Source organism: Hordeum vulgare, chromosome 2H (assembly GCF_904849725.1).
Source record: "Hordeum vulgare subsp. vulgare chromosome 2H, MorexV3_pseudomolecules_assembly, whole genome shotgun sequence".
NCBI lineage: Eukaryota > Viridiplantae > Streptophyta > Magnoliopsida > Poales > Poaceae > Hordeum > Hordeum vulgare.
In genome coordinates this window covers 641,065,876-641,089,927 of record NC_058519.1, presented here as the reverse complement: position 1 = coordinate 641,089,927, position 24,052 = coordinate 641,065,876, and the positions used below count along the sequence as shown (strand labels likewise).

Here is a 24,052-nt window from a genome sequence, read left to right as displayed (position 1 = left end):
TCCGGCCGGCCCACCCAGGCCCGACCCCAAAATCCAGGGCATATGCCCTATGGGCTTGCCCGTGGGCCGGGCTTGGGCCTGAGTTTTGAGCCCACCAGTAGGGTTGCACCGGGCTTGGGCCTGAGTTTTGAGCCCACCAGTAGGGTTGCGCCGGGCTTGGACTTGACATATTGGAATTTTAAGGAAGAGGCTCGGGCCATGGCCCCAAGCCCGACGGGCTTTTCAACAGATGGACCGGGCTTGGGCTTCAAAGTAGGCCCGATGGCAGGGCCTGGCCCGGGCCCGGGCCTCAGTTTTTTGCCTGGGCTTTTTAGGGCCCGGCCCAGACCGGCCCATGGCCAGATATACCCCTCCCTAAGTGAAAAAATTTCGTTTGCTCACAATGATATAACTATGGAAGGAGACATCGACTCCCAATTTGTCATTCACACTTTCACCTAGTCATGCCAACTAATGTGTAAAACATGCACCCAAATTGAGCCATTCAAATTAACAAAAGTGGGCAGCGGACTTATATTTAAAATTATTCTATCAAGACTAAGAATCATATACGACATAAATATAGCTAACCATGTGGAAGAAACATTAGCTAAGCCTTTCTTAGTATAGTTGAGAGATACATACTAAACAATCAACAATTATGTACTGCCCGTCAATTTTGCTAGAAACAAAAGTCACACCACTGTTTTATAAACCACCAATCAACATGTGATGAAATAATACAGTTTTGCACATGATGGAAGAAAAACACTGAAGGAATGTTGTTTTTAGTTTTTACATGAGGAGCAATGACTTTGCCGTCGTGGTCTTGTCAAGGTCACTATTGCTGAGGAAAGTCACCAACTTCGGTAGAGTAGTAATGACCTATGTCCTCCCGAGCTGGTAATGAAGAGGATTTGTGTGACCCAACTTCAGTTTGGATCCTGCCGGTGTCTGTTCCTCCATGCATGGTCTCTGTAAGTTTAACGCCACCGCCCATAACGCCACCAATCTGCTTTGTCCTGTACTAGTAATATTATCCGTGCGTTGCAACGGGAAAAAAATTATGTAAACATCTTTCAGTTTTAGTTTCAAAAACGATCCGATCGTAATTTGACAACTTGAAGCATGACATCATTGCCTCTTAATTTATTACTTGATGGAATCATCACCATTGCAAAACCACTTCACATGACTTGCATCACCGATGGTGTCCATGCCCATGCACCATTGCTAATGACATGTCTACATGAGATTGCCCTATCCATCGGTCCGACGCAATTGAACACATGTCCTCTGCGGTTTTCTTATGCTCCATTGTCATATATGTCTGCGAGGCCAGGTGATGATGGTCCCTACCACTCGTCCACCGCAATCCCCTGCTCTGCTTCTTCTAGCGGCGGGTCCACTGGACTTATCCTTCAATTGTTTCTGACGCAAACCTCATATCTATCAACCCATTTGTCCGTTGCGATATTGCATTGACCATTGCGAACACCATGGCTCACTGGGATCAAGCTCGACGATGCGTTTGATGGACTTGATAGTGTACCTCATATCCTCATCATACAACCCCTTTCCGTGAGCATCGTTTCATACGACAACTTGATGGGCACTGGAATATGTTCATCTTGTTGGCTTCCATGGTGGTCAATGGTCTAGAGGATATCGACTCGGAGAAACGTGTGACTCTGAGAGAAACGTGTGACGGGGTAGCCCACCACTGAGGTGGAGTATGCGTAGGTAGGCCCCTCGCCTTCGACCCCATATGAGAGTAGCAGACGGGATTTTCGGCGGCTAGCGGCAGAGGCTCGAGGTGCACAGAAAGGCAAGCATGCCAACATGGTCGTCCGGCAGCCGACGGCGTGGCCGTAGCTTTCCGCTAGCGTCTCTCGTGTGCATGTGTTTTGATTTTGGAATCATGCATGTACTGACTTTTGCTGTTTGAGCTTGTAGCCGACGAAATCAATCAGCCAGCTTGTATAGCTAGCTACCCTGACATGATCAATCTAGGTGTCTGCTTAGCTATTTGTACGTGAAAGCCTTAGCAAGGAGAGTGATAACTGAATTCATGTGGACGCCTTGGGATCCATGCACGATGATCCCCGGGTGCACGCATGTTGGGTGTTTCTGCTGTCGTCCTCCCGATCGCTGCCGGCCGAGGAGCCTCGTTCTGGCCGGCGGCGGCGTCGACCACCACGACGGTAAGGAGCTACGGTGCTTCTGATCCGCTGCCAACTCCACCATGTCGACGAGCTACGCCTAGTACGATCTATTTCTTTCTACTTCCAGGCGCGTGTGATTTTCTTTGAAGATCTTTTTCCTTTTGTTGGTAGGAATATAACTTAGGAAAAAAAGAAAACGAGATGAAGGAGGACAACTTACAAAACTTTCAAACTACCCCAGTACATGAAAGAATAGAACGAATTAAAAAACAAAGAGCCGAGGCAAGGCAGGTGAAAGTAAAAAGATGAAAAAATAGGAAAAAGCAAAAAAGTGAGAACCTGGGCTCGAACCCGCGTCTCTGTGATAGAAGAATCAAGCTCTAATCACTACGACGGCCTAGTGGAAGTGTTACATCAGGATATCGCTTGTCAATAAACCGAAAACCTTGCTTGTGACTTGTGTGAAAAAAACGAATCGTTTTTCCTCACTTATGGTGGCATGTGGGTAATTGTTTACAACTTTAGGGGTAAATATTATGACGGACGACAGAAACACTATTTGCTTCGATTGCTTCAGGTAACCTGGATATATCACATCCAGTAAAATCCAACGTGCGCACATTCTTTATCTCAGCAAGAAAACTATCTGGAATAGGATTCGGAGGCATCAAAGGATCTCTAAACACAATTAGTGTCCTTAATCTCTTCAAGTCATATTGGTTTTTTATGAGTCCTAGAGAGTTACTTGAAACTGACAAGTGTCTAACAGTTGGCAGTATGTTTCTGGACATATCACCTTCCACCCTCCCACAATCACCTTCAGAAACCATGTGTGCCAAGTCATGAATCAAGTCATGCATGAGATAGACCATTTTGTTTCCTTGCTTGAGCATCTGAAAGAACGATCTCGACAAAAGTTGTTTGAAATATTCTCTACCACAATCCTCCATGCTTCTGCCATTTTCCATCTGAATGAAACCCTGTGATATCCACATCCTAACAAGTTTCTTAGGCTCAAACTTCCAATTCTTCGGAAATATACCGCAATATGCAAAGCAACATTGCAATTGTGGTGGCAGATGATAATAGCTAGACAAAAGTGTGGTGACAACATCACCATGAATATCTGCCTCCAAGATACTGTTCCAATACCTTACCCTTCGATCAACATTAAGCATCCCACCAATAACTTTAGCTGCGAGAGGGGATCCTCTTAGCTTCAAAGCAATCTTTCTCCCAATCTTCTGCAACTGTGGATATTCACAACTCTTCTCACAACTCAATGCGTGCTTCTTGAGCAACAACCAATGCTCTTCGGTACCCAATCCACTCAGCATCATTGGGATCCTTACACCTAGCATGTCAGCCACCATCTTCATGCGTGTAGTCACAACTATTCTGCTATCTTGCTGACCATTCTTCAGAGGTGATAGTAGCTCCTTCCACTGGTACACGTTATGCGAATTCGTCTTCCCATTATCATCCCAAACATCATCAAGGATGAGCAAGAACCTCTTCCCTGCAACGGCAGAACGCAACAGGTCCTGTAGATAATTAAAATTGACTACCCCACGATAGTCCTTCCCCTCTGTAGCCAGCTGCAATATCTCCCTAGTAAGCTTCAACAGATTCATACAGCTCGATACGCCCACCCACATCCGGAGATCGAAATGAACCTGGACGTTCACATGATTGAAGGCCATCTGCACCAGCGTCGTCTTGCCAATGCCACCATCGCCAACAATGGCAACAAGCGGGACACCCTGGTTCGCGAGTTGAGCAGGGCCAGGGTCACTATACCCGACAAACCTTTCCATCAGTTCGGCGAGCTCGCGGCCCCGGCCAAAGAGAGTGTCGTCGACCGGGACGGCAGAGCTAACGTTGCCAGCCGGTCCGTTACCAAGCCGCGGAGAGGCGGCCGCGTCCAGCTTGACGAGGTGGGCGATCTCAGCGTAGGCCGTGGAGGCGGCGATGAGCTTCTTGAGGACGAAGGGCAGCCTGCTTAGGGGCTCGTCGGAGCGGAACAGGCGACGGCAGAGGGAGAAGGGAAAGTTGAGGATGCGGCGGAGCTTATGGCGGGGGGCGGCGAGGGAGTCGGCGAGGCGGCCTTAGTGGATGTCGTCGAGGAGGTCGTCGGCGTCGTGGGCCACGTCCCTGAGGCGGTGGATCCAGGCGGCGAGGGTGGGGTCGGAGGGGCGGCGCCGGGCGTGCTCGACGTCGGCGGCGGTCACCTTGAGGCGGAGGAGCTCGTCGGAGAGGCGCGCGCGTCACGCGCTCCTCCCGGGAGGTAGCGCGCGAGGTCGTCGGCGAAGGACCTGGCCCGGTCGCCCAGGAACTGCAGCAGCGGCGACACCAGCCAAAGAAAACATATAGAGTCTTAATCATAAGAGTGAAACCTTTTCCTCACTAAAGAAAGGATTACGGGTTTATTAACAGAAAACGGAAGGGCCTTTTCGCAAAAATACCATGACGAACGATCAGGCCCTATTTGCTTTATTATTAGGGAGAGATATGAGTGCGGACGTTTGGAGCTCGGCCTCCATGGAGGCCGAAATTTTTGAATAATTCAAAATTCAAACTTTTTGGTTTCAAAAAAATCTGAAAACAAATATGGAAGTAAAGAAGGATGTTATGCGTATGTGTGCAAAAATTTAGAATGAAATATCTTGAAATACGATCTGCACAAAAAAGACAAATTCATGACCTGAAATGATGAATAGTGTCATGTGTAAAAAAGCCTCAGATTTGTCTTTTTTGCACAGCCCTCATTTCAATGTATTTTTTTCTGAAAATTTACACATATGTGTGTTACGCCTTCACTTATCCCTGTATTTTTTTCATAATTTTTTGAAATGTAAAAATATGAATTTTCATGAAATTTGAATTTCAAATTTAAAGGCCTTCATGGAGCTCGGCCACCAAAAGCAATTTCCGGAAGAGATATATTCAAATTAATCCAGCGGCATTTGTCCTCCTCCTCCAGCCTTGCGTGAGCTGTCTCGTGCTGCCTGCGTAGGATGCTGAATTGTCTGGTTCCACCACATCTCAACTGTTAAAAAATGGCAGGTCTTTGAAGACTATGGCTTGAAGGGAACCCTAGGAGAGATGTTGGAAGTAAACCCAACGTCCAGTCCGACTACATGTAGGTGTACGTATTCAACTAGTGCATCAGTTAGTATCCTTGTAGGATTAGTATTCTTGGTTGATTCGGTTTAGGAACTAAGGCAGCCTAGCTGATATTTATACCCATGTAGACCCTCTGTAATCACACCAAGATCAGATCAAAGATCAAAGCAATTGAAAACACAGGTGCGACACGCACCTGTTGCCATCGTTGCTCGTGTTATCGTGTATGCGTGCGTACGTGTTTACGGTGAGATATCTAGCCGCTGCTACATACTAAGCTAGCTAGTCTCAAAATCCATCCAGCAGAGAGGCTGCTTGCTTGGTACGGTGATCTCCAAGACTACGTACGCGTGTATCTCTCGGCCGAAAGTATTGGTCGACGAATCGCGTCGTATACGTATATCGGAAAGTACCCGGTATAGGGGTTCTGTGCCAACAAGAGAAACATGACCTGGAGGATGTACAAGGCAAGGAGGCAAGCCTCACTCAAGGTGAGGTGACGAGTCGGCAAGTATGAGCTCGGCCGCACCATCAGGGAAGGGACGTTCGCCAAGGTCCGGTTCGCAAAGGATACCGAGTCCGGGGATCATGTTGCCATCAAGATCCTTGACAAGGCCAAGGTTCAGAAGCATGGGTTGGTCGAACAGGTCAGCTCATTTTCTGATAATTCCTTGCATGAATGCTCTGTTTCCTAGATTTTTCACAGCATAGAGAAAATTCCATGCATCATGCTTTCTAAAACTGAGCTGTAATTATGCGCAAAAATAACTGCTCCTGTATTTCATTCTAAATATAGTCAAGAAAGGTAGCTTACAGCTTTGTGCTCTACCTTGATGTTGACGCCGCTCTGAACTCTTGTGGCAGATTAGACGAGAAATCTGTACGATGAAGCTGATACAGCACCCCAATGTCGTCCGCCTGCATGAGGTAATGACTAAAGACCAACCTTTGGCATTTACATTAGAAATATTTACATTCAAGCCCACAATCGATAACTAACTATTTTGACTCCACTATAACAGGTGATGGGAAGTAAGGCAAGAATTTTCATCGTTCTGGAGTATGTTACGGGTGGAGAGCTCCATGACATCATTGTTCGTACTATTACTGCATCCCTTGTTTCTTATTTCTTTGTGATGGGAGTTTAGCAGCACACCACTTGAAACCTTGTTATATTACTACACTATATGGCTCTTTTTACATGACACCTTTATTGATTTCTACTAACTTCATATTCAGGCCGCCTGTGGGAGCTTGAAGGAGGATGAAGCATGCAGATATTTTCAGCAATTGATCAACGCCGTTGATTATTGCCATAGCACTAGTGGAAAACGGGCCTTTGGCCTGGACCCTTTAATCCCGACCTCCCTCTGGGCCGGGACTAAATGTTGGAATTATGCCCTAGAGGCAATAATAAATATAGTTATTATTATAATTCCTGTATCAAGATAATAGTTTATTATCCATGCTATAATTGTATTGAATGAAGACTCATTTACATGTGTGGATACATAGACAAAACACCGTCCCTAGCATGCCTCTAGTTGGCTAGCCAGTTGATCGATGATAGTCAGTGTCTTCTGATTATGAACAAGGTGTTGTTGCTTGATAACTGGATCACGTCATTGGGAGAATCACATGATGGACTAGACCCAAACTAATAGACGTAGCATGTTGATCGTGTCATTTTGTTGCTACTGTTTTCTGCGTGTCAAGTATTTATTCTTATGACCATGAGATCATATAACTCACTCACACCAGAGGAATGCTTTGTGTGTATCAAACGTCGCAACGTAACTGGGTGACTATAAAGATGCTCTACAGCTATCTCCGAAGGTGTTGGTTGAGTTAGTATGGATCAAGACTGGGATTTGTCACTCCGTGTGACGGAGAGGTATCTCGGGGCCCACTCGGTAATACAACATCACACACAAGCCTTGCAAGCAATGTAACTTAGTGTAAGTTGCGGGATCTTGTATTACGGAACGAGTAAAGAGACTTGCCGATAAACGAGATTGAAATAGGTATGCGGATACTGACGATCGAATCTCGGACAAGTAACATACCGAAGGACAAAGGGAATGACATACGGGATTATACGAATCCTTGGCACTGAGGTTCAAACGATAAGATCTTCGTAGAATATGTAGGATCCAATATGGGCATCCAGGTCCCGCTATTGGATATTGACCGAGGAGTCTCTCGGGTCATGTCTACATAGTTCTCGAACCCGCAGGGTCTGCACACTTAAGGTTTGACGTTGTTTTATGCGTATTTGAGTTATATGGTTGGTTACCGAATGTTGTTCGGAGTCCCGGATGAGATCACGGACGTCACGAGGGTTTCCGGAATGGTCCGGAAACGAAGATTGATATATAGGATGACCTCATTTGATTACCGGAAGGTTTTCGGAGTTACCGGGAATGTACCGGGAATGACGAATGGGTTCCGGGAGTTCACCGGGGGGGGGGGGGGCAACCCACCCCGGGGAAGCCCATAGGCCTTGAGGGAGACACACCAGCCCTTAGTGGGCTGGTGGGACAGCCCACAAGTGCCCTATGCGCCAAGGAGAAGAAAATCAAGAGAGAAAGAAAAAAAAAGGAGGAGGTGGGAAGGGAGGGGGACTCCCTCCCACCAAACCTAGTCCAACTCGGTTTGGGGGGGGGGGGGGAGAGTCCTCCCCCTTGGCTCGGCCGACCCCCTTGAGGGTCCTTGGACCCCAAGGCAAGGCCCCCTCCCTCCCACCTATATATACGGAGGTCTTAGGGCTGATTTGAGACGACTTTTCCACGGCAGCCCGACCACATACCTCCACGGTTTTTCCTCTAGATCGCGTTTCTGCGGAGCTCGGGCGGAGCCCTGCTGAGACAAGGTCATCACCAACCTCCGGAGCGCCGTCACGCTGCCGGAGAACTCTTCTACCTCTCCGTCTCTCTTGCTGGATCAAGAAGGCTGAGATCATCGTCGAGCTGTACGTGTGTTGAACGCGGAGGTGCCGTCCGTTCGGTACTAGATCGTGGGACTGATCGCGGGATTGTTCGCGGGGCGGATCGAGGGACGTGAGGACGTTCCACTACATCAACCGCGTTCTCTAACGCTTCTGCTGTACGGTCTACGAGGGTACGTAGATCACTCATCCCCTCTCGTAGATGGACATCACCATGATAGGTCTTCGTGCGCGTAGGAAATTTTTTGTTTCCCATGCGACGTTTCCCAACAGTGGCATCATGAGCTAGGTTCATGTGTAGATGTCTTCTCGAGTAGAACACAAAAGTTTTTGTGGGCGGTGATATGCGTTTTGCTGCCCTCCTTAGTCTTTTCTTGATTCCGCGGTATTGTTGGATTGAAGCGGCTTGGACCGACATTACTCGTACGCTTACGAGAGACTGGTTTCATCGTTACGAGTAACCCCCTTTGCTCAAAGATGACTGGCAAGTGTCGGTTTCTCCAACTTTAGTTGAATCGGATTTGACCGAGGAGGTCCTTGGATGAGGTTAAATAGCAACTCATATATCTCCGTTGTGGTGTTTGCGTAAGTAAGATGCGATCCTACTAGATACCCATGGTCACCACGTAAAACATGCAACAACAACATTAGAGGACGTCTAACTTGTTTTTGCAGGGTATGATTGTGATGTGATATGGCCAACGATGTGATGTGATATATTGGATGTATGAGATGATCATGTTGTAATAGAAATATCGACTTGCATGTCGATGGTACGGCAACCGGCAGGAGCCATAGGGTTGTCTTTATACTAACGTTTGTGCTTGCAGATGCGTTTACTATTTTGCTAGGATGTAGTTTTAGTAGTAATAGCATGAGTAGCACGACAACCCCGATGGCAACACGTTGATGGATGATCATGGTGTGGCGCCGGTGACAAGAAGATCGTGCCGGTGCTTTGGTGATGGAGATCAAGAAGCACGTGATGATGGCCATATCATGTCACTTATGAATTGCATGTGATGTTAATCCTTTTATGCACCTTATTTTGCTTAGAACGACGGTAGCATTATGAGGTGATCTCTCACTAAAATTTCAAGACGAAATTGTGTTCTCCCCGACTGTGCACCGTTGCTACAGTTCGTCATTTCGAGACACCACGTGATGATCGGGTGTGATAGACTCAACGTTCACATACAACGGGTGCAAAACAGTTGCGCACGCGGAACACTCGGGTTAAGCTTGATGAGCCTAGCATGTGCAGACATGGCCTCGGAACACATGAGACCGAAAGGTCGATCATGAATCATATAGTTGATATGATTAGCATAGGGATGCTTACCACTGAAACTATTCTCAACTCACGTGATGATCGGACTTGGGATAGTGTAAGTGGATCATGAACCACTCAAATGACTAGATAGATGTACTTTTTGAGTGGGAGTTTAGCATATAATTTGATTAAGTTGAACTCTAATTATCTTGAACATAGTCTAAGTCCACTTTGAATATATTTGTGTTGTAGATCATGGCTCACGCGACAGTCATCCTGAATTTTAATACATTCCTAGAGAAAGCTAAGTTGAAAGATGATGGAAGCAACTTTGTAGACTGGGCTCGTAATCTTAAGCTAATCTTACAAGCTGGGAAGAAGGATTATGTCCTTAATGCTGCGCTAGGATATGAACCACCCGCTACGGCTGATCAGGATGTTAAGAACGCTTGGTTAGCACGTAAGGAGGACTACTCAATAGTTCAATGTGCAGTCTTGTATGGCTTAGAACCGGGACTTCAACATCGCTTTGAGCATCATGGAGCATTTGAGATGTTCCAGGAGTTGGAGTTTATCTTTCAGAAGAACGCCCGGATCGAGAGGTATGAGACCTCCGATAAATTCTATGCTTGCAAGAAGGAGGAAAACTCGTCTGTCAGTGAACATGTGCTCAAAATGTCTGGGTACTCAAACCGTCTAGCTGAGCTGGGGATTGAACTCCCGCAAGAAGCTATCACTGACAGAATCCTTCAATCACTGCCGCCAAGCTACAAAGGCTTTGTGTTGAACTACAACATGCAAGGGATGAACAAGTCTCCCGGCGAGTTGTTTGCGATGTTGAAAGTCGCAGAGTCTGAACTCCGTAAAGAGCATCAAGTGTTGATGGTGAATAAGACCACTAGTTTCAAGAGAAACAGCAAAGGCAAGAAGGGCAATTCGAAGAAGAGCGGCAAGCCTGTTGCCAATCCGCCGAAGAAACCCAAAGCTGGACCTAAGCCTGAAACGGAGTGTTTCTATTGCAAGGGTATGGGTCACTGGAAGCGCAATTGCCCCAAGTATCTGGCAGATAAGAAGGTGGGCAAAGAAAAATCAGGTATATTTGATATACATGTTATTGATGTGTACTTAACCGGCTCTCGTAGTAGTGCCTGGGTATTCGATACCGGTTCTGTTGCTCATATTTGCAACTCGAAGCAGGAACTGCGAAATAGACGAAGGCTGGCGAAAGGCGAAGTGACGATGTGCGTAGGAAATGGTTCCAAGGTTGATGCAATCGCCGTCGGCACAGTGTCACTTCAGTGTTGGCGAACGTCGCATGGGAAACAAAAATTTTCCTACGCGCACGAAGACCTATCATGGTGATGTCCATCTACGAGAGGGGATGAGTGATCTACGTACCCTTGTAGATCGCACAGCAGAAGCGTTAGAGAACGCGGTTGATGTAGTGGAACGTCCTCACGTCCCTCGATCCGCCCCGCGAACAATCCCGCGATCAGTCCCACGATCTAGTACCGAACGGACGGCACCTCCGCGTTCAGCACACGTACAGCTCGACGATGATCTCGGCCTTCTTGATCCAGCAAGAGAGACGGAGAGGTAGAAGAGTTCTCCGGCAGCGTGACGGCGCTCCGGAGGTTGGTGATGATCTTATCTCAGCAGGGAAAAACTATGGAGGTATGTGGTCGGGAAGCCGTGAGAAAGTCGTCTCAAATCTGCCCTAAAAGCCCCATATATATAGGAGGAGGGAGGGGGACCTTGCCTTGGGGTCCAAGGGATCCCCAAGGGGTCGGCCGAGCCAGGGGGGAGGACTCTCCCCCGCAAACCGAGTCCTACTTGGTTTGGTGGGAGGGAGTCCTTCCCCCTTCCCACTTCTTCCTTTTTTTTTCTTTCCTTTGATTTTTTTCTCTCTTGGCGCATAGGGGATTGGTGGGCTGTCCCACCAGCCCACTAAGGGCTGGTGTGACCCCCCCCAAATGCCTATGGGCTTCCCCGGAGTGGGTTGCCCCCCTCCGGTGAACTCCCGGAACCCATTCGTCATTCCCGGTACATTCCCGGTAACTCCGAAAACCTTCCGGTAATCAAATGAGGTCATCCTATATATCAATCTTCGTTTCCGGACTATTCCGGAAACCCTCGTGACGTCCGTGATGTCATCCGGGACTCCGAACAACATTCGGTAACCAACCATATAACTCAAATACGCATAAAACAACGTCGAACCTTAAGTGTGCAGACCCTGCGGGTTCGAGAACTATGTAGACATGACCCGAGAGACTCCTCGGTCAATATCCAATAGCGGGACCTGGATGCCCATATTGGATCCTACATATTCTACGAAGATCTTATCGTTTGAACCTCAGTGCCAAGGATTCGTATAATCCCGTATGTCATTCCCTTTGTCCTTCGGTATGTTACTTGCCCGAGATTCGATCGTCAGTATCCATATACCTATTTCAACCTCGTTTACCGGCAAGTCTCTTTACTCGTTCCGTAATACAAGATCCCGCAACTTACACTAAGTTACATTGCTTGCAAGGCTTGTGTGTGATGTTGTATTACCGAGTGGGCCCCGAGATACCTCTCCGTCACACGGAGTGACAAATCCCAGTCTTGATCCATACTAACTCAACTAACACCTTCGGAGATACCTGTAGAGCATCTTTATAGTCACCCAGTTACGTTGCGACGTTTGATACACACAAAGCATTCCTCCGGTGTCAGTGAGTTATATGATCTCATGGTCATAGGAATAAATACTTGACACGCAGAAAACAGTAGCAACAAAATGACACGATCAACATGCTACGTCTATTAGTTTGGGTCTAGTCCATCACGTGATTCTCCCAATGACGTGATCCAGTTATCAAGCAACAACACCTTGTTCATAATCAGAAGACACTGACTATCATCGATCAACTGGCTAGCCAACTAGAGGCATGCTAGGGACGGTGTTTTGTCTATGTATCCACACATGTAAATGAGTCTTCATTCAATACAATTATAGCATGGTTAATAAACTATTATCTTGATACAGGAATTATAATAATAACTATACATTTATTATTGCCTCTAGGGCATAATTCCAACAGTCTCCCACTTGCACTAGAGTCAATAATCTAGCCCTCACATCACCATGTGAATTACATTGTAATAAATCTAACACCCATACAGTTCTGGTGTCGATCATGTTTTGGCCGTGGAAGAGGCTTAGTCAGCGGGTCTGCTACATTCAGATCCGTGTGCACTTTGCATATATTTACGTCCTCCTCCTCGACGTAGTCGCGGATGAGGTTGAAGCGTCGTTTGATGTGTCTGGTCTTCTTGTGAAACCTTGGTTCCTTTGCTAAGGCAATGGCACCAGTATTGTCACAGAACAAGGTTATTGGATCCAGTGCACTTGGCACCACTCCAAGATCCGTCATGAACTGCTTCATCCAGACACCCTCCTTAGCCGCCTCCGAGGCAGCCATGTACTCCGCTTCACATGTAGAATCTGCCACGACGCTTTGCTTGGAACTGCACCAGCTTACTGCACCCCCATTTAGAATAAATACGTATCCGGTTTGCGACTTAGAGTCGTCCGGATCTGTGTCAAAGCTTGCATCGACGTAACCTTTTACGGCGAGCTCTTCGTCACCTCCATACACGAGAAACATCTCCTTAGTACTTTTCAGGTACTTCAGGATATTCTTGACCGCCGTCCAGTGATCCACTCCTGGATTACTCTGGAACCTACCTGCCATACTTATGGCCAGGCTAACATCCGGTCTAGTGCACAGCATTGCATACATGATAGAACCTATGGCTGAAGCATAGGGGACGGAGTGCATATGCTCTCTATCTTCATCAGTTGCTGGGCACTGAGTCTTACTCAATCTCGTACCTTGTAACACTGGCAAGAACTCTTTCTTGGACTGTTCCATTTTGAACCTCTTCAAAACTTTATCAAGGTATGTGCTTTGTGAAAGTCCTATCAGGCGTTTTGATCTATCCCTATAGATCTTAATGCCTAGAATGTAAGCAGCTTCTCCTAGGTCCTTCATAGAGAAACTTTTATTCAAGTAACCTTTTATGCTCTCCAAAAGCTCTACGTTGTTTCCAATCAGTAATATGTCATCCACATATAATATTAGAAACGCCACAGAGCTCCCACTCACTTTCTTGTAAATACAAGATTCTCCAACCACTTGTATAAACCCAAATGCTTTGATCACCTCATCAAAGCGTTTGTTCCAACTCCGAGATGCTTGCACCAGTCCATAAATGGATCGCTGGAGCTTGCACACCTTGTCAGCATTTTTAGGATCGACAAAACCTTCGGGTTGCATCATATACAACTCTTCCTTAAGGAAACCGTTAAGGAACGCCGTTTTGACATCCATCTGCCAGATTTCATAATCGAAAAATGCAGCCATTGCTAACATGATTCTGACGGACTTAAGCATCGCTACGGGAGAGAAAGTCTCATCGTAGTCAATTCCTGGAACTTGTGAAAAACCCTTTGCCACAAGTCGAGCTTTATAAACGGTCACATTACCGTCAGCGTCCGTCTTCTTCTTAAAGATCCATTTGTTCTGAATAGCCTTGCGGCCCTCAGGCAGCATCTCCAAAGTCCACACTTTGTTCTCATACATGGATCCTATCTCGGATTTCATGGCTTCTAGCCATTTGTTGGAATCTGGGCCCACCATTGCTTCTTCATAATTTGCAGGTTCATTGTTGTCTAACAACATGATTGATAAGACGGGATTACCGTACCACTCTGGAGCAGCGCGTGATCTCGTCGACCTGCGTGGTTCAACAGAAACTTGAACTGGAGTTTCATGATCATCATCATTAACTTCCTCCTCAACCGGCGTCGCAATGACAGAGGTTTCCCCTTGCCCTGCGCCACCATCCAGAGGGATGAGAGGTTCGACAACCTCGTCAAGTTCTATCTTCCTCCCACTCAATTCTCTCGAGAGAAACTCCTTCTCGAGAAAAGTTCCGTTCTTAGCAACAAACACTTTGCCCTCGGATTTGAGATAGAAGGTGTACCCAACTGTCTCTTTTGGGTAACCTATGAAGACGCACTTTTCCGCTTTGGGTTCCAGTTTTTCAGGCTGAAGCTTTTTGACATAAGCATCACATCCCCAAACTTTAAGAAACGACAACTTTGGCCTTTTGCCATACCACAGTTCGTATGGTGTCGTCTCAACGGATTTCGATGGTGCCCTATTTAAAGTGAATGCAGCTGTTTCTAATGCATGACCCCAAAACGATAACGGCAAATCAGTAAGAGACATCATAGATCGCACCATTTCTAATAAAGTACGATTATGACGTTCGGACACACCATTACGCTGTGGTGTTCCAGGCAGTGTTAACTGCGAAACAATTCCACATTGTCTCAAGTGAGTACCAAACTCGAAACTCAGATATTCACCCCCACGATCAGACCGTAGGAACTTGATCTTCTTGTTACGATGATTTTCCACTTCACTCTGAAATTGCTTGAACTTTTCAAATGTTTCAGACTTGTGCTTCATCAAGTAGACATAACCATATCTACTTAGATCGTCAGTGAAGGTGAGAAAATAACGATATCCGCCGCGTGCCTCCACGCTCATTGGACCACACACATCGGTATGTATGATTTCCAACATGTCACTTGCACGCTCCATTGTTCCGGAGAACGGAGTCTTAGTCATCTTGCCCATGAGGCATGGTTCGCACGTGTCAAGTGAATCAAAGTCAAGTGACTCCAAAAGTCCATCAGCATGGACTTTCTTCATGCGCTTTACACCAATATGACCCAAGCGGCAGTGCCACAGAAATATGGCGCTATCATTGTTTACTCTAACTCTTTTGGTCTCAATGTTATGTATATGCGTATCTCTATCAAGATTCAATATGAACAATCTTCTCACATTCGGTGCATGACCATAAAAGATGTTACTCATAGAAATAGAACAACCATTATTCTCAGACTTAAAAGAGTAACCGTCTCGCAATAAACAAGATCCAGATATAATGCTCATGCTCAACGCAGGCACTAAATAACAACGATTTAAGTTCATCACTAATCCCGATGGTAGTTGAAGTGACACTGTGCCGACGGCGATTGCATCAACCTTGGAACCGTTTCCTACGCGCATCGTCACTTCGTCTTTCGCCAGCCTTCGTCTATTCCGCAGTTCCTGCTTCGAGTTGCAAATGTGAGCAACAGAACCGGTATCGAATACCCAGGCACTACTACGAGAGCCGGTTAAGTACACATCAATAACATGTATATCAAATATACCTGATTTTTCTTTGCCCGCCTTCTTATCTGCCAGATACTTGGGGCAATTGCGCTTCCAGTGACCCATACCCTTGCAATAGAAGCACTCCGTTTCAGGCTTAGGTCCAGCCTTGGGTTTCTTCGGCGGATTGGCAACAGGCTTGCCGCTCTTCTTCGAATTGCCCTTCTTGCCTTTGCCGTTTCTCTTGAAACTAGTGGTCTTGCTCACCATCAACACTTGATGCTCTTTACGGAGTTCAGACTCTGCGACTTTCAGCATCGCAAACAACTCGCCGGGAGACTTGTTCATCCCTTGCATGTTGTAGTTCAACACAAAGCCTTTATAGCTTGGCGGCAGTGATTGAAGGATTCTGTCAATGATAGCTTCTTGCGGGAGTTCAAGCCCCAGTTCAGCTAGACGGTTTGAGTACCCAGACATTTTGAGCACATGTTCACTGAGAGACGAGTTTTCCTCCATCTTGCAAGCATAGAATTTATCGGAGGTCTCATACCTCTCGATCCGGGCGTTCTTCTGAAAGATAAACTTCAACTCCTGGAACATCTCAAATGCTCCATGACGCTCAAAGCAACGTTGAAGTCCCGGTTCTAAGCCATACAAGACTGCACATTGAACTATTGAGTAGTCCTCCTTATGTGCTAACCAAGCGTTCTTAACATCCTGATCAGCCGTAGTGGGTGGTTCATCTCCTAGCGCAGCATTAAGGACATAATCCTTCTTTCCAGCTTGTAAGATTAGCTTAAGATTACGAGCCCAGTCTACAAAGTTGCTTCCATCATCTTTCAACTTAGCTTTCTCTAGGAACGTATTAAAATTCAGGATGACACTTGCGTGAGCCATGATCTACAACACAAATACATTCAAAGTGGACTTAGACTATGTTCAAGATAATTAGAGTTCAACTTAATCAAATTATATGCTAAACTCCCACTCAAAAAGTACATCTCTCTAGTCATTTGAGTGGTTCATGATCCACTTACACTATCCCAAGTCCGATCATCACGTGAGTCGAGAGTAGTTTCAGTGGTAAGCATCCTTATGCTAATCATATCAGCTATATGGTTCATGATCGACCTTTCGGTCTCATGTGTTCCGAGGCCATGTCTGCACATGCTAGGCTCGTCAAGCTTAACCCGAGTGTTCCGCGTGCGCAACTGTTTTGCACCCGTTGTATGTGAACGTTGAGTCTATCACACCCGATCATCACGTGGTGTCTCGAAACGACGAACTGTAGCAACGGTGCACAGTCGGGGAGAACACAATTTCGTCTTGAAATTTTAGTGAGAGATCACCTTATAATGCTACCGTCGTTCTAAGCAAAATAAGGTGCATAAAAGGATTAACATCACATGCAATTCATAAGTGACATGATATGGCCATCATCACGTGCTTCTTGATCTCCATCACCAAAGCACCGGCACGATCTTCTTGTCACCGGCGCCACACCATGATCATCCATCAACGTGTTGCCATCGGGGCTGTCGTGCTACTTATGCTATTACTACTAAAGCTACATCCTAGCAAAATAGTAAACGCATCTGCAAGCACATATGTTACTATAAAGACAACCCTATGGCTCCTGCCGGTTGCCGTACCATCGACGTGCAAGTCGATATTTCTATTACAACATGATCATCTCATACATCCAATATATCACATCACATCATTGGCCATATCACATCACAATCATACCCTGCAAAAACAAGTTAGACGTCCTCTAATTTTGTTGTTGCATGTTTTACGTGGTGATCAAGGGTATCTAGTAGGATCGCATCTTACTTACGCAAACACCACAACGGAGATATATGAGTTGCTATTTAACCTCATCCAAGGACCTCCTCGGTCAAATCCGATTCAACTAAAGTTGGAGAAACCGTCACTTGCCAGTCATCTTTGAGCAAAGGGGGTTACTCGTAACGATGAAACCAGTCTCTCGTAAGCGTACGAGTAATGTCGGTCCAAGCCGCTTCAATCCAACAATACCGCGGAATCAAGAAAAGACTAAGGAGGGCAGCAAAACGCACATCACCGCCCACAAAAAATTTTGTGTTCTACTCGAGAAGACATCTACGCATGAACCTAGCTCATGATGCCACTGTTGGGGAACGTCGCATGGGAAACAAAATTTTTCCTACGCGCACGAAGACCTATCATGGTGATGGCCATCTACGAGAGGGGATGAGTGATCTATGTACCCTTGTAGATCGCACAGCAGAAGCGTTAGAGAACGCGGTTGATGTAGTGGAACGTCCTCACGTCCCTCGATCCGCCCCGCGAACAATCCCGCGATCAGTCCCACGATCTAGTACCGAACGGACGGCACCTCCGCGTTCAGCACACGTACAGCTCGACGATGATCTCGGCCTTCTTGATGCAGCAAGAGAGACGGAGAGGTAGAAGAGTTCTCCGGCAGCGTGACGGCGCTCCAGAGGTTGGTGATGATCTTATCTCAGCAGGGCTCCGCCCGAGCTCCGCAGAAATACGATCTAGAGGAAAAACTATGGAGGTATGTGGTCGGGCAGCCGTGAGAAAGTCGTCTCAAATCTGCCCTAAAAGCCCCATATATATAGGAGGAGGGAGGGGGACCTTGCCTTGGGGTCCAAGGGATCTCCAAGGGGTTGGCCGAGCCAGGTGGGAGGACTCTCCCCCCCCAAACCGAGTCCTACTTGGTTTGGTGGGAGGGAGTCCTTCCCCCTTCCCACTTCTTCCTTTTTTTTTCTTTCCTTTGATTTTTTTCTCTCTTGGCGCATAGGGGATTGGTGGGCTGTCCCACTAGCCCACTAAGGGCTGGTGTGACCCCCCCAAATGCCTATGGGCTTCCCCGGAGTGGGTTGCCCCCCTCCGGTGAACTCCCGGAACCCATTCGTCATTCCCGGTACATTCCCGGTAACTCCGAAAACCTTCCGGTAATCAAATGAGGTCATCCTATATATCAATCTTCGTTTCCGGACTATTCCGGAAACCCTCGTGACGTCCGTGATCTCATCCGGGACTCCGAACAACATTTGGTAACCAACCATATAACTCAAATACGCATAAAACAACGTCGAACCTTAAGTGTGCAGACCCTGCGGGTTCGAGAACTATGTAGACATGACCCGAGAGACTCCTCGGTCAATATCCAATAGCGGGACCTGGATGCCCATATTGGATCCTACATATTCTACGAAGATCTTATCGTTTGAACCTCAGTGCCAAGGATTCGTATAATCCCGTATGTCATTCCCTTTGTCCTTCGGTATGTTACTTGCCCGAGATTCGATCGTCAGTATCCATATACCTATTTCAACCTCGTTTACCGGCAAGTCTCTTTACTCGTTCCGTAATACAAGATCCCGCAACTTACACTAAGTTACATTGCTTGCAAGGCTTGTGTGTGATGTTGTATTACCGAGTGGGCCCCGAGATACCTCTCCGTCACACGGAGTGACAAATCCCAGTCTTGATCCATACTAACTCAACTAACACCTTCAGAGATACCTGTAGAGCATCTTTATAGTCACCCAGTTACGTTGCGACGTTTGATACACACAAAGCATTCCTCCGGTGTCAGTGAGTTATATGATCTCATGGTCATAGGAATAAATACTTGACACGCAGAAAACAGTAGCAACAAAATGACACGATCAACATGCTACGTCTATTAGTTTGGGTCTAGTCCATCACGTGATTCTCCCAATGACGTGATCCAGTTATCAAGCAACAACACCTTGTTCATAATCAGAAGACACTGACTATCATCGATCAACTGGCTAGCCAACTAGAGGCATGCTAGGGACGGTGTTTTGTCTATGTATCCACACATGTAAATGAGTCTTCATTCAATACAATTATAGCATGGATAATAAACTATTATCTTGATACAGGAATTATAATAATAACTATACATTTATTATTGCCTCTAGGGCATAATTCCAACATTCAGCTACCATCGGGATTAGTGATGAACTTAAATCATTGTTATTTAGTGCCTGCGTTGAGCATGAACATTATATCTGGATCTTGTTTATTGCGAGACGGTTACTCTTTTAAGTCTGAGAATAATGGTTGTTCTATTTTTGTGAGTAACATCTTTTATGGTCATGCACCGAATGTGACAGGATTGTTCATATTGAATCTTGATAGCGATACACATATACATAACATTGAGACCAAAAGAGTTAGAGTAAACAATGATAGCGCCATATTTTTGTGGCACTGCCGCTTGGGTCATATTGGTGTAAAGCGCATGAATAAACTCCATGCTGATGGACTTTTGGAGTCACTTGACTTTGATTCACTTGACACGTGCGAACCATGCCTCATGGGAAAGATGACTAAGACTCCGTTCTCCGGAACAATGGAGCGTGCAAGTGACTTATTGGAAATCATACATACCGATGTGTGTGGTCCAATGAGCGTAGAGGCACGCGGCGGATATCGTTATTTTCTCACCTTCACTGACGATTTAAGTAGATATGGTTATGTCTACTTGATGAAGCACAAGTCTGAAACATTTGAAAAGTTCAAGCAATTTCAGAGTGAAGTGGAAAATCATCGTAACAAGAAGATCAAGTTCCTACGGTCTGATCGTGGGGGTGAATATCTGAGTTTCGAGTTTGGTGCTCACTTAAGACAATGTGGAATTGTTTCACAGTTGACACCGCCTGGAACACCACAGCGTAATGGTGTGTCCGAACGTCGTAATCGTACTTTGTTAGAGATGGTGCGATCTATGATGTCTCTTACTGATTTGCCGTTGTCATTTTGGGGTTATGCATTAGAAACATCTGCATTCACTTTAAATAGGGCACCATCAAAATCCGTTGAGACGACACCATACGAACTGTGGTATGGCAAAAGGCCAAAGTTGTCGTTTCTTAAAGTTTGGGGATGTGATGCTTATGTCAAAAAGCTTCAACCTGAAAAGCTGGAACCCAAAGCGGAAAAGTGCGTCTTCATAGGTTACCCAAAAGAGACAGTTGGGTACACCTTCTATCTCAAATCCGAGGGCAAAGTGTTTGTTGCTAAGAATGGAACTTTTCTCGAGAAGGAGTTTCTCTCGAGAGAATTGAGTGGGAGGAAGATAGCACTTGAAGAGGTTGTCGAACCTCTCATCCCTCTGGATGGTGGCGCAGGGCAAGGGGAAACCTCTGTCGTTGCGACGCCGGTTGAGGAGGAAGTTAATGATGATGATCATGAAACTCGAGTTCAAGTTTTTGTTAAACCACGCAGGTTGACGAGATCACGTGCTGCTCCAGAGTGGTACGGTAATCCCGTCTTATCAATCATGTTGTTAGACAACAATGAACCTGCAAGTTATGAAGAAGAAATGGTGGGCCCAGATTCCAACAAATGGCTAGAAGCCATGAAATCCGAGATAGGATCCATGTATGAGAAAAAAGTGTGGACTTTGGAGATACTACCTGAGGGCCGCAAGGCTATTCAGAACAAATGGATCTTTAAGAAGAAGACGGACGCTGACGGTAATGTGACCGTTTATAAAGCTCGACTTGTGGCAAAGGGTTTTTCACAAGTTCCAGGAATTGACTACGATGAGACTTTCTCACCCGTGGCGATGCTTAAGTCCGTCAGAATCATGTTAGCAATAGCTGCATTTTTCGATTATGAAATCTGGCAGATGGATGTCAAAACGGCGTTCCTTAACGGTTTCTTTAAGGAAGAGTTGTATATGATGCAACCCGAAGGTTTTGTCGATGCTAAGAATGCTAACAAGGTGTGCAAGCTCCAGCGATCCATTTATGGACTGGTGCAAGCATATCGGAGTTGGAACAAACGCTTTGATGAGGTGATCAAGGCATTTTGGTTTATACAAGTGGTTGGAGAATCTTGTATTTACAAGAAAGTGAGTGGGAGCTCTGTGGCGTTTCTAATATTATATGTGGATGACATATTACTGATTGGAAACAACGTAGAGTTTTTGGAGAGCATAAAAGGTTACTTGAATAAAAGTTTCTCTATGAAGGACCTAGGAGAAGCTGCTTACATTCTAGGCATTAAGATCTATAGGGATAGATCAAAACGCCTGATAGGACTTTCACAAAGCACATACCTTGATAAAGTTTTGAAGAGGTTCAAAATGGAACAGTCCAAGAAAGGGTTCTTGCCAGTTTTACAAGGTACGAGATTGAGTAAGACTCAGTGCCCAGCAATTGATGAAGATAGAGAGTATATGCGCTCCGTCCCCTATGCTTCAGCCATAGGTTCTATCATGTATGCGATGCTGTGCACTAGACCGGATGTTAGCCTGGCCATAAGTATGGCAGGTAGGTTCCAGAGTAATCCAGAAGTGGATCACTGGACAACGGTCAAGAATATCCTGAAGTACCTGAAAAGGACTAAGGAGATGTTTCTCGTATATGGAGGTGACGAAGAGCTCGCCGTAAAAGGTTACGTCGATGCAAGCTTTGACACAGATCCGGACGACTCTAAGTCGCAAACCGGATACGTATTTATTCTTAATGGGGGTGCAGTAAGCTGGTGCAGTTCCAAGCAAAGCGTCGTAGCAGATTCTACATGTGAAGCGGAGTACATGGCTGCCTCGGAGGCGGCTAAAGAGGGTGTCTGGATGAAGCAGTTCATGACGGATCTTGGAGTGGTGCCAAGTGCACTGGATCCAATAACCTTGTTCTGTGACAACATGGGTGCCATTGCCTTAGCAAAGGAACCACGGTTTCACAAGAAGACCAGACACATCAAACGACGCTTCAACCTCATCTGCGACTACGTCGAGGAAGAGGACGTAAATATATGCAAAGTGCACACGGATCTGAATGTAGCAGACCCGCTGACTAAACCTCTTCCACGGCCAAAACATGATCGACACCAGAACTGTATGGGTGTTAGATTTATTACAATGTAATTCACATGGTGATGTGAGGGCTGGATTATTGACTCTAGTGCAAGTGGGAGACTGTTGGAATTATGTCCTAGAGGCAATAATAAATATAGTTATTATTATAATTCCTGTATCAAGATAATAGTTTATTATCCATGCTATAATTGTATTGAATGAAGACTCATTTACATGTGTGGATACATAGACAAAACACCGTCCCTAGCATGCCTCTAGTTGGCTAGCCAGTTGATCGATGATAGTCAGTGTCTTCTGATTATGAACAAGGTGTTGTTGCTTGATAACTGGATCACGTCATTGGGAGAATCACGTGATGGACTAGACCCAAACTAATAGACGTAGCATGTTGATCGTGTCATTTTGTTGCTACTGTTTTCTGCGTGTCAAGTATTTATTCCTATGACCATGAGATCATATAACTCACTGACACCAGAGGAATGCTTTGTGTGTATCAAACGTCGCAATGTAACTGGGTGACTATAAAGATGCTCTACAGGTATCTCCGAAGGTGTTGGTTGAGTTAGTATGGATCAAGACTGGGATTTGTCACTCCGTGTGACGGAGAGGTATCTCGGGGCCCACTCGGTAATACAACATCACACACAAGCCTTGCAAGCAATGTAACTTAGTGTAAGTTGCGGGATCTTGTATTACGGAACGAGTAAAGAGACTTGCCGGTAAACGAGATTGAAATAGGTATGCGGATACTGACGATCGAATCTCGGGCAAGTAACATACCGAAGGACAAAGGGAATGACATACGGGATTATACGAATCCTTGGCACTGAGGTTCAAACGATAAGATCTTCGTAGAATATGTAGGATCCAATATGGGCATCCAGGTCCCGCTATTGGATATTGACCGAGGAGTCTCTCGGGTCATGTCTACATAGTTCTCGAACCCGCAGGGTCTGCACACTTAAGGTTCGACGTTGTTTTATGCGTATTTGAGTTATATGGTTGGTTACCGAATGTTGTTCGGAGTCCCGGATGAGATCACGGACGTCACGAGGGTTTCCGGAATGGTCCGGAAACGAAGATTGATATATAGGATGACCTCATTTGATTACCGGAAGGTTTTCGGAGTTACCGGGAATGTACCGGGAATGACGAATGGGTTCCGGGAGTTCACCCGGGGGGGGGGGGGCAACCCACCCCGGGGAAGCCCATAGGCCTTGGGGGAGACACACCAGCCCTTAGTGGGCTGGTGGGACAGCCCACAAGTGCCCTATGCGCCAAGGAGAAGAAAATCAAGAGAGAAAGGAAAAAAAAGGAGGAGGTGGGAAGGGAGGGGGACTCCCTCCCACCAAACCTAGTCCAACTCGGTTTGGGGGGGGGGGAGAGTCCTCCCCCTTGGCTCGGCCGACCCCCTTGAGGGTCCTTGGACCCCAAGGCAAGGCCCCCTCCCTCCCACCTATATATACA

The 24,052-nt window shown here is 46.2% G+C and overlaps 1 protein-coding gene and 1 pseudogene across 1 annotated transcript; one reads left to right on the top strand and one right to left on the bottom strand.

Annotated features, from left to right (window-relative positions):
* Window positions 1-2,665: 2,665 nt before the first annotated feature.
* LOC123428882 (putative disease resistance protein RGA3) lies at window positions 2,666-5,476 on the bottom strand. The gene is made up of 5 exons (XM_045112991.1): window positions 5,467-5,476; window positions 3,302-4,251; window positions 3,082-3,172; window positions 2,890-2,961; window positions 2,666-2,790 (listed from the first exon to the last, which is right to left on the bottom strand). The coding sequence occupies exons 1-5, from the start codon at window positions 5,474-5,476 to the stop codon at window positions 2,666-2,668; spliced, it is 1,248 nt and encodes a 415-aa protein (XP_044968926.1).
* A 252-nt stretch (window positions 5,477-5,728) lies between these two features.
* Window positions 5,729-24,052, top strand: part of LOC123428880 — a 34,468-nt pseudogene continuing 16,144 nt past the window's right edge.